This window comes from Uloborus diversus, chromosome 7 (assembly GCF_026930045.1).
Source record: "Uloborus diversus isolate 005 chromosome 7, Udiv.v.3.1, whole genome shotgun sequence".
Lineage (NCBI taxonomy): Eukaryota > Metazoa > Arthropoda > Arachnida > Araneae > Uloboridae > Uloborus > Uloborus diversus.
In genome coordinates, this window is record NC_072737.1 from 76,916,432 (window position 1) to 76,928,220 (window position 11,789).

At 32.6% G+C, this 11,789-nt stretch overlaps 2 protein-coding genes across 2 annotated transcripts in view; both read left to right on the plus strand.

The window, feature by feature from the left end:
• Window positions 1–7,653, plus strand: part of LOC129225622 (mediator of RNA polymerase II transcription subunit 31-like) — a 30,131-nt gene extending 22,478 nt beyond the window's left edge. The window contains exon 4 of the mRNA XM_054860088.1: window positions 7,421–7,653. Within this exon, the coding sequence (XP_054716063.1) occupies window positions 7,421–7,625 (205 nt within the window). The 3' untranslated portion in view covers window positions 7,626–7,653. The remainder of the gene's footprint in view (window positions 1–7,420) is intronic.
• On the plus strand, window positions 7,643–10,539 carry LOC129225621 (dnaJ homolog subfamily C member 16-like). Its single transcript, XM_054860087.1, has one exon. The coding sequence runs from the start codon at window positions 7,729–7,731 to the stop codon at window positions 10,096–10,098; it is 2,370 nt and encodes a 789-aa protein (XP_054716062.1). The 5' UTR covers window positions 7,643–7,728; the 3' UTR covers window positions 10,099–10,539.
• Window positions 10,540–11,789: the final 1,250 nt, after the last annotated feature.

The following is an 11,789-nucleotide window of genomic DNA, read 5'->3' on the forward strand; positions in this document are numbered from 1 at the left end:
AAAGATAAGTGCTTAGAAAAATAAATTTCACTTTCAAGTGATTGAAAACCTTGAAAATTTGGGAAAATGGCAACAAACCATAAATTTCAAAATTTTCAGCAAGTGGAAGGGAGTAGGGGAAGGAATGTCAAATTCAACTCCTGCTACACCCTGCATCAAAAATGTAAAAATCATGGTTCTCACGTTTCTGTAACGTATCACTTGAGATAAATGTTTGTGTCTCGCATGTTTCATATCTTGCTATTAATCACAAATGCAGTATTTTGGAAATTCTTTTGTAATGCTTTCTTTTATCGTAAGTTTACTGCATATTATTAGTTTGTTTAACCCAACCCCCCCCCCCCCCCCCCCAAAAAAAAGAAAAAAAAACACACCCAATTCCTTTTTATTTTCTGCACTACCTGTAGTTGACAAAAAATTGTTGTAATGAGAAATCTATAGTTTATTTTTTCTTTTAAACTTAAAAGAGCTGTTTCTTACAAACATTGAATAATACTGTAAAACTGTACAATCTAGTACTAAATTTCAGAGTCTGGAAAGTGCAAATAAAGTGCCTTAAATAGTTTTAATTATTCTAGAGTCCTTGAAAAGAATTAGACAAGTCTTTGAAACTCCTTAGCAAGTTGTGCTTCAATTTTATTTCTTATCAAGCATATAAATAATGAATTGTCCATGTGGGCAGTGTGTTGCTCTCATTTTACCTTTATCTTCTAAAGCTGTACACAATTTCGTTTAAGGCATTTTTTTACTGTTGATCATTTTACACTTAATTCATTTTTGTATTTGTGTGTGGATGGGAGGCCTGATCAAAAACTAATTGTACCGACAGTCGATGTAAAAGTAAGCAACAATGTATTATATTTTCTTCTCCCTCGCTCTTTCTCTTTAAGAACTGCTGTCATGGATTTGTCAATCCCAAAGCAGTTTTTACTGTGCATTATCTTAATTTGCAAAAGAGTATATAACTTTAAAAAAGTTTTGTTTGCCTACTTTTTCCCGATATTTTTTGTCAATCCAACTACCGCTTATAAGGCGTCCAAGTGCAGAATTTTATATCTATTTTACAAAGTTTCCTCCGGGGAAGAAACCTCCGGACCCCCTAAATTCTATAACATACTTAGTCCTGTGTTCCTCTCCTGATACCATTCCTCCTCTTAAAGTCAATCCAAAAAGGACAGCAAGCAACACATTAATGAAAACAGCACAAAAAAAGCGCCTTTACTTTTTTTTTGTATTCATGTATTGCAGGACAAAAACATAGTTAAAGAAAGGCCTTTTTTGCCACTGACAGAAAATTTGTCCAGACTTCAAAAGGGACCCCCATACCTGAATAACTTAGCCATTAAGTCTAAATCTGGCCTTAATTAGAACATTAGAACTGATGTTGCTCAAAAAAAAAAAAAAAAAAAAAACCCTGCCCTCCCAGAAGCTTAATCCTAAATTGGCCTATGCACTGGCAGCTCCCACGAAACTGAAATTTCCTAATTTCTGTTGTCGCCAGACAAACGGCATATTTTGGATGCATGCGCGAAAATAGGGATTTTATTTTATGTCAGTTTTACGCATTTTCGAAATTGAAGCATATTTTGGATGCATGCGTGAAAAAAGGGTTCTTGTGTAAGTTCTATGCATTAACAAATTTGGAGCCGTAATGGTTATAGCAATGCAAATAGGAACATACTTTCGGTTTTACCTTACTTCAGTAGTTCATTGCAACTCTTTTATTTGGTATTTTTCTACTTAAGTTTAAGTGTCGTCATCAAATACCAGAATTGAAAAAGTTAAGAAATTTTCGTATTCGTTTTTCTGTTAAATTGCTTGTAAAATGATGACATTAATGAGATAATTGATTTACCTAATAATTTGCATTTTGGAATGGATCTGTTGATGAAAAATTGATTGTGTTTTTGAAATCAATATTAAAAAAAATGTGTGTATTGTTAGAAAACAATTAGAAAAGCAGCAATTTTATCTAAAATAATTATAGTGAACCAAATGAGGATTTTATTAATGCAAATGCAGTTTGCGTCAAATTTTTGCCACCTTTACTGCTCAAGAATTCACATGGGGTAGTTTTCGTTCACCATAGGGGGACCCCCCCCTTTCACCGAAGGTTTCCTTTCACAAATCCAGTTTTGATAGATCTTTGCCAAATTTGGCACAGCAGTTCTTTGATGGTCAGAAATTGTCATATGGTTTTTCTGTCTATGAGGGAAGGGGAGGGTGCAAATACACCCCATGGGGGGGGGGAGGGGATAAGCAAATATAGTTTATGTCGGATTTTATCCAAACATGGCACAGCGGTCCTTTGATGCTCAGGAATTCACAAGTTTTTTTTCATCCCAATGGAGTGTGTGGGGATGGACCACCTATGGGGGTTTCACCAGAAAATCTGTGAAGCGGAATGATTGCGAAAAAATCCAATTGAATTTTGAGTCAAGAAATTGTTTTTTCTACACTTTACGGGAAATGTTTTATGCTATTTTTTTTCTTTTTTTAAAAACCTGATTGTTAAACATGCTTCATTACACAAAACTTTTATTTTCAAGGTAGATCGTACAACGCTGGATAATGCAGCTTGTGACATATAAATTAGTAAAGGTATATTTCATAGTTTTATGTGCATAAACGGGTGTATGGTGTGATTGTTTCCAAAATTTATAGCTGCATTCTTTAAAGATTTAGTATTAGTATTTTACTTTAATGTTACTCAACTAAGAAGTAAAAAGTCTTAATGCAAGAGCTATTAAATGATTAAAAATAAACTAAGAAATCAATACCAAATATAATTCTAAGTATATTCAAATTATTGAGACTGCTCAAATTAAAAGATTTAAACAAAATATTTAATGGAATCTTTAAAACTCTTTCGTTGCGAAGCATTTTTGTCATGCGTTGAGCTGTACTATTTGCATGCCCCCCCCCCCCACAGTAAAGTTTTGAATTAGAGAAACAATTGTTTTTATTATATTTGGTAGTATTTTTTGTTTTTAATATAATATGCACATAACTATAACTTTTGCACCGACCCCCCTCCCGTGGAAAATTTTGAATTTTTCTGTGAATATATCGAAAATATCGATATCTGGAGTGTATATATCGCAGTACAGTCAAACCTTGATATCTCAACCCTTGATGTCTCAAAAAAAAATTCCCTGCATTTTATATAAAAACCCCTATGTATTTTCCATAGTTATCTCAAAATTTATTTTTCAAAACCCTTGATATGTAGAAATTTTTGCACAGAAGCAAGTTTCAATTGTTGTTTTTCTTTGGCAATTTTTGTAGTAAAACTAGTTCCAGGGACATTGCGTGACGTTTTTCATCCCTTTTCTTGGAAATTTTCTGAATAGGGGATTGGGGCAAGATAATAGAGGAGTGTTGGTATGAGGGGGTGCTGTGTTTTCCCCAGAGTTAAGAATTTTAGTGCATTTCTCTCTATTATGTTGTCCACTTTGAGGAAAGGGGTTTGATTTTTCGTCCGTCAGTTTCCAACCGAAAACAGAAAATGCGTTCCTGATTTTAATCGTTCTGCTTTTTTAACTGCTACAAAATGGCTGCTGAAAACTTTTTAACTGTGGGGAACTTTTGGTTGAAGATAAAATTAGAATTTTTAAATTTTTAGGTAAGAAAACTAAGTTGAAAGTATTGTTCATTTCAAAATCTCATCCTGTGCACTTTTATAAAATTTCAAATCTAGTGAAGTATTGAAGACTACTTTATTGATCGTTAATCAAAGTGATCCCATAGGGCAGATATAAATGTATATAGCGTACGTGTTTGTAAATGTGAGAGTTACTTGTGTAATTTTTTAAAACCTTGATAACTTGATAGCTCAAATTTTCGCCCCGTCCCGAGAGATTCGAGATATCAAGGTTGTACTGTATTAAAATTCTGATATCGCCCAGTCCTACTCATGCAGACCCCGAAGAGTTCCTTTTTTTCCTACATTTTTCTTTTTTTTTCCTAATTTTTCTTTCTTTAGTATAGCGCTTCTAATTGTGCATTTTTTCTATTTTTACAATGCCGCACCTATAATTTTCTGCATGTTTCAATTTTAAAAAGCAAAAGAAACAAGCGAATCCTAAGCTTTTAATTCACTGACTACAGTAATTTCTTGAAGGAACATTGCGGCGTCTGCTTGTTTAAAAGTTAAATATTCGTAAGTGACTTTTATGCCGTTGCGGCGTTTACGATCGACCTTTCTTTTTATCGCCCCAACTTCAGTCCTACTGTTTTAAACGAAACAATAAAGAAACAGATACTGGCCCATTCTGATGCAATTATATATTATTTACCCCTTAATTAGAAGCTTTAATTAAAGTAAACGGCCGACTGTCCAAAAAATGCGGGAAAAGCCGAATTGCCTATTTGCCAATTTTTTGTATATAGTTGATTACAAGTGAAATGGAGCTCTATTTAAACAGAAACGCAATGAAAAACCATAAAAGGAACATAAGGAAACAAAAAATGAAAAACCTGTGCACTGCACATATTTTATTGATGTTAGTACAAAATAAAAAGCACAGAAAACAGAAATTCGCAAAAACGGATCACCTCAAAAATAATTGCGGAAACAAACTTTTTTCATACGTAAATATGATTATTGTTCATTCTAAATCGTAAATATAAAAATTATAAAATTTCATTTTCTTTCCTTGCAAAGAGTGTATTTGCAAGAAAAAAAAATCTAGATGGGCAAAACGTTCCCAATTTTTGGAGAAAAACAGGAAATCAATTTAGACGCGAGATTCCGTTTTTATTTCTTTACATTTTTAAAAGTTGGGGGATAGAGCTACAAGCAAATATGTACGGTATTTTTTTAATTTTTAATGGGTATTTTCTATTTGGATATATCATCAATATCGAGGAGTTGCTCATAATTTTTATGTGCTGCATTTATGGCAATGCGGCATTTCGCGACATATAAAATTTTTTTGCTAGACTGTTACACTTTTCGGGTTGCGGCAATTTTACCGATGCGGCATATCTGCTGTAAGTTATTGTACTCAGGGCGCCTGATCAAAGGGGGGGGGGGGTGAAGAGATATATGCTGGCATTTAATACCAGGTGCTCCCCCCTCACTTTCGATTTCGTGAACAATTTCCGAATGAATATTTTTGTCGTATGATGAGGATCGAATGAAATCATATGTCTTCACTTTTATGCTCAGAGAAGCATTAGTAACTGATCTTTGGCTTTGATAAAAATGTTATGTTTACCATGCATGTATTTTTCTTTTTTATTTCAGTGACAAATTTCGGAATGAGAAAGAGGTAAAAAATCATCAAACCAATAAAACATTATTCGTTTTTATTGCTTGATTCGAATTAAAACTGGTCCGTCATTCTGATTTTCCCCCGGGGGTGGCTAGCAAAGGATGTATACTTAATGCAAATTTTATCTGAAAACCATAAAAACCGCACAAACTTGTATAGTTAAGCATTAATTGGCCAAAACCTGTGAGGGGAGAAATTGACCCCACTGACCCCCCATAAATGATGTGCCTGAAACAAAAATTTATGTTGAATGCTAAAAGTACACAACATTATACAAACCCTATATTTTACTTATTTCGTTATTTATTTAGTTTAATTATTTTATTATAAATTTTATGTCCCATATTTAAGAACAAATTTATTTTAGTTCTGTATTTTCAGTCTTTTCCCTTTTTCAAATTCAATCATCCGCCCCTGTTTATGCAAGAATGTATGTCAGCTGCTGATTATTTTTAACTAAAACTATTTTAATATTTGCTTTGCATTTTGTATCATAGTTTATGACAACATAAGCTGAAAGTGTTAGTATTTTCAAATGATAAATGGATGCTCTCGAAGGAATGTTTTTGTTTTTAACAAAACAAATATCTGACAAAAATGGTTTTATTGCACCAAAATATGAGTTTTATTATTATTATTGTTTTTTTTTTTTGCTATCGCTATATTGCATTTTATTCTTTCACGCTTAAAAATTTTATTGCTGTATTGTTGAAAAGTGTTTCTTTGTTTGGATTTTATTTTCATATATCTTTGTTTCCACCAGTTTATTTTTCATACTGATGATTGTCAGCTTGTTTCTTTCATTTTTTTTTTACGACTCGACCTTTCATTAAATCCCTTTAATACTTCAAAAGTACTGTTAGATCATTTTTGGGACAGTTTTAAATCAAAAATACTGTTAGTTTATTTTACATTAGAAATTAAATTTACTCTAAATTTGTTTCCTCTTGATGTGTGTGTAGTCCCATCTCTTCCTATTTTTTTCCTACTTTTGGAAGTGATTTTTTTCCTACTTTTCCAATTTTTGATTCCTTATTTCCTAATTTTGCCCCCCAAAAAAACCACTTCGGGGTCTGCTCATGACTAATGAGAGCTAAATATCTTATAATTTCCATCAATGGCACCTGAAAAAGAACCATTTTTTTTCCTTTATCCAGAGCTGCGTGTTGTGTAGGTTTTTGTAGCGTGATCCACATACCTGCTGAATCTTCTGTTTTTTTGCTTTAGATTCCTATTTTATATGTTGTATTCCAATATCCTGCTTGAGTATGATTTTCTTCCTATTTTGGAAAACATTATCTAAAATTACTTTTAAAAAAAACTGCTGCTAACCATTACGTTATTAAACACAACAAAAAGTATTGATATTTGAAAAAATTGTCCCAAATCAAAGGTTTCTTTCCATTATTTAATATTTTACTCATAAGTTTCAACAACGATATCTGTAATTATTAATATTGTCAAACAATGACTGGATTAAAATATTCTAAAGTTGTTTTATTCATTAAAAAGTTATTTTACTTACTATGTGTTGTGTACCCTTATACTCTTTTTTTGTATCTAAATTGGGGATGCACAAGAAGATTGAAATAATTTCATCTTTTATCCAGGGTAGTCAACCACCACACTCTGTGCTGTTAGTGCAGTTTTAAGGCTAGGAAGGGGTAGGATAAATGTAATCAGGAGAGTTCTCTAGAGAAAGAAGGCACCATAACATGTTTTTAAAACAAGTGTGGGCAGGCCTTTCTACCTTTAACTGACCTGACTAATGAGAAGCTTTTATCTTTTTTCAAAAATTATGACTTCATTCCTCATGAGGTATTCAAATAATATTTGTGATTTCATATGTTTTTCAAAAAAGAAAAGAAAATTAATTTACTGGACTTTTTATAATGTGAATGTTAAGCATTAGTAAGTAATTCAGTAACTCTTTAGGAATTAAAAGTATGGAACCTCAGTCAGTTGACATCCACTTAAGTCAGCAGGTTTTGGTGTTCCCTTGGAGTATTGAGGTTTTAAGATTCCACTGTATTATTTGAAAACATTTTTGACAAAATTTGATTTATTTAATTCATTGTTTGTAAAAAATAATGCATTTTAATTTCTGTTTGAAATTTTATGCTCTTTTTTTTTTCTTCTAGGTATCCTATTTGCTTATATTTTTTGGAATTGCTGCAGTACGAGCATTTTAGAAGAGAAATAAGTAATGCCCAATGTGCCAAGTTCATCGATGATCAACTAATTTTACACTGGCAACATTATACAAGGAAACGTACAAGGTTTCTTCAATCGCAGCCTGAAGTAGCTCCTGTTTCAACTTCACAAACTGTGCAAAAACCAGCATGATTCTGAATAAATATATTTTAAACTCTCATTCATTATTGAACTCCTAAAACTTTCTTGCATTCTGCACTTTCTATAACTCTTCCTATGCTAATCAACTCTTCTGATGTGTAACTTTACAGGTTTCATCATGACTTACTTTTTATTAATCATATGTGCTGTGGTGCACATTGGTTTTTCTCTTAGAGATCCATACATCACTTTAAATGTACCAAAAACTTCGTCTTTGCCCGAAATCAAACAGGCATACAAACGTTTGGCCAGAGAATGGCATCCAGATAAAAATAAAGGTCCGGAAGCGGAGTCAAAATTTATAGAAATTAATAAAGCTTATGAACTGCTTTCTGATCCTGAAAGACGACGTCTTTTTGATCGTACAGGTGTTACCGAAGATACTCCTAATTTTCGACAACATGCTGATTACTCACGATTTAAGCGTTTCGATAGCGATCCCTTTGAACACTTATTTAGCCAAAGTGGTTTTAATTTTCAATTTAAATTCAATCAGGGATCGTTTTACCACAAACATACCATTACAGCTAAAGCTTATGAAAATCACATCATTCCTAACAGTAATTTTCAACCATATTTGATTTTGTTTTATGGGGAAATATGCTTTGGTTGCATCAATGCAGAGCCAATTTGGAGGAAACTTGTGCAAGAATTGGAACCTTTAGGAATTGGATTTGCTGCTATTCATGCACAGCAAGAAAGTTCTTTAACCCATAAAATTGGTGTAAGCTCTCTGCCATATTTGATTGGTGTAATTGATGGAAGGCCTGTCCATTACAAAGATCATCAGTTGAGTTTTATTAAAGTAGTTGATTTCTGTCGTCGAATATTGCCACCTAGAATTGTGACAAGTTTGACTGATTCAAATATTGTAGATTTTCTTAATGGCTGGCATGATAATAGAATCAGAGTTTTAATATTTAGTAGAGCAGAATCAGTCCGTTTACGATACTTTATATTGGCATTTAGATTTCGTAATCGTGCAGCAATGGGTCATATTGCACTAGGTATGGCTGATACAAAGATGGTTACTAAAAAGTATAACATACAGTCAAAAATGGAATCTTTACTGATTTTTAACGAAGATATATCAAAACCAATTGCAACTTTAAGTATGACGGAATTATCTGTTCAAACTATGAGTGATGTAATTGAGGCAAATAAGTTCTTACTTCTGCCAAGACTGTCATCACAAGTTTTATTTGACCAGCTTTGTCCAGCTGAAGCTGTAAGAGCTCGTAAATACTTGTGTGTGATCTTGATTACTAAAAATATCAAAGATCATGACCCTTACCGTTCTGTAATGCGAAACTTCATTCAAGAGATTGATCTGCCCAATGATAGAGTGAAATTCATGTTCATATATGAAGAAAAACAGAAAGATTTTGTTAAAGCGCTTTCATCAGGTTTGGGGGCACCCGAGGATCCAATTCTCCATGTTGTTTTGATATGGAGGAAAGAGCATGATCTTGTTAAATATCAATGGTTGGATCATAGATGGGACATAACTGACAACTCCATTAATACTACCAAAGATGAGTTAAATGCAGCCATTAATCGGTTAATGCAGAGCTCCGAGACTTTGCCATATGATGCTAAAGTTTCTATACTGGCCGATGAGCATGCCCTGAGTTTATTCACTAGGGTATTGAATAGAATGGTTTTGATTGGCGACGTTTTGTGGGATAACATAACTCGCCAAGAAGTCTTGCCTGCAGTATCAGTGATATTGTCAATAGGTTTCATAATATTGGTTGGCTATATAATGACATATTTGGTTCAATTAGAAGAACAAAACATTCAAGAAAAATATCAAAGAGAGGGCAAACAAGTACCAGGGATGCCAAACAGAAGTAAACCTGAATATCACTTACACATTCATGAGCTTCGAGGGGAAACTTACAATGGTCTTGTTAGGCTTCTTAAACCTGGATGTCGAACTATAGTGTTGTTACTTGATAGTGAATCTAAAATGAAGTTGTTGCCTATTTTCTACCGATCTGTGTACCCATATCGCAGAAATAAAACCTTGATGTTTGCTTTCCTTATGGTGGAAAAAAATTTAGAATGGTATCGCCGTTTGTTACTTCAAACTCTAGGGGAGAATCGGGAGTTGAATATCAATCCCAAAAATTGTATAGGTACTGTTCTTTCATTAAATGGACATAGGAAGTATTTTTGTGTATATCATGCTAAGCATGCTGAGCAAAGTTGGAAGAAGCGTGAAGGAAGAATGAAAAAAGCCGAAAATTCCACTGCTGGAGAATTTATAGGATTTGAAGATAGTGAATCTGAGAATAGTGATATTGAAGCAGCTAAAACAAGTATGCATGACAATGATCTGTATGGAAATGTAGTGTTTGAAGAACATCTTTTAGATGGTTTGTCAAATTGGTTAGATAGATTATTTGAAGGTTCAACACAGAGGTATTATATACAATTCTGGCCTGATAATATGAAATAAAATAATTTATCTGACTTTTCACTGAAAAATCATCACTCATTCGGATCTAAGGCTTAGAAAATATCTATAAAGCACGTTTTATATATGTTACAAATTTTGCTGAATGATATAATGTCGTTTTAAAATATTTCTAATCAAAATATATTGCCTGCTGTGACTTCAAATCTTATCCACTTCTTTCTACTTTGATTACTCATTACTTTCTATGCAAAGATCATGGATCTGTTAGATTTAAAGAAAGTAGAATGTAGCGATATTGCATTTAAGAAGTAATTTAAGTAGAAAATCCAATTTTATCTGCTGACGCCTATTCCAATTTCAAACATTATGGAAACCATTTTGTGTTATCTGGTCATATTTCTTTTATTTATTTATTTATAAATGATAAAATAACTGATTGTTATGTATATTTTATCCCTATGTTAAAATTAAAATGTTCTATCTTGATAAGTGTTTTTTTTCTTTCTTTCTCTTTTTTTTTTTTGTCTTAACCTTTTAATTGGAGTAGGGCTGAGATTTTTGTGATTCCCCATACACAAACTCTATTACTTCCTAAGCAAAGCAGAGCAAAGATTTTGAATATTGAAGAATTGCGTTCTTTATTCAGGGCTCATAGTCCTCCTATATTTCCTATATTTTTACAATTTGTCAGATACTCTCCTATTTTTCCTATATTTTCTCACTAACTCCTATATTTTTTCCATCGGATGTTAAATGCTACCCAAAAATGCAAAAACCTTCGATCAATTTTTTTTCTTCTTTCTCCCCTGCACTGAGCACACTTACATCTTTAATGTTGGCATATGTGCTAAACTTCTGTTTGATTACTTTTATGAAATATGCAAAATATAGATGATTTTACTTGCAGCTTTTACCTTTTCTTTTTTTTAATGAGTATACTTTGTAATTTTAATAGTATAACATGTTAATTTTACGTGTACTGCTGTAAAGATTTTGAAAGCTTTTAATTTTGTCACATATAACCTTTCATTATCGATTATATCTCAAATGATTATTTTAAAAAGTGCCAAGTACGGATTTTGGTACTAATTCAACTTTGAGTACTTCAATTGTTTCAAAGCTTGTAGCTTGGTGTAAAATGTAACTATCTTGATGGAAAAAATGTCGTTTTATAGGATTTTGTCTGCTTTTTTTAAATATTTATTTTGTGTGTAGATTTTCCAAGAATTTCAGAAATCGATCTTTATCTCAGAAATTTGTTTTCTTTTTGACTCATTTTTTTCCATCTACTTGGTTCTGTTTACAAATTGGACCGGATGATGGATAATTCTATGCTCCACTTGGGCTCTTCTAACGTCCCCCTTTGTTTGGCAGATTAGATCAAATTCATTCTTTCTACATGTGTGTACATATATACACATTAACTAACATAATAATGCACACATTATGGATAATGCCATTACAGTGAGTGCTGGGTAATTGAATCTGCCTCTTTAATAAATCAGTTCCTCAAAAACAAAACGAAATCCAGTTTTAACACTAAGAAACTGCTGAATATTTGAATCGAACGTGCCACTTAAATGAATCAAGCATATGAGACTATTTCCCACAAACGTGATGCATTAGCGCCGTCTTTTTTTCTTTGCATTCATTTAGTAAAATTAGTTTCTTTTTTTCTGTAAATAGTGAAACAAAGGGGAGGTAAAGTGTTGCGCACTTTTTGTAACGAT

What these genes read in the sequence shown, in the direction of transcription:
- LOC129225621 (XM_054860087.1), top strand. Translation starts at nt 7,729, where the DNA reads ATGTGTAACTTTACAGGTTTCATCATGACTTACTTTTTATTAATCATA.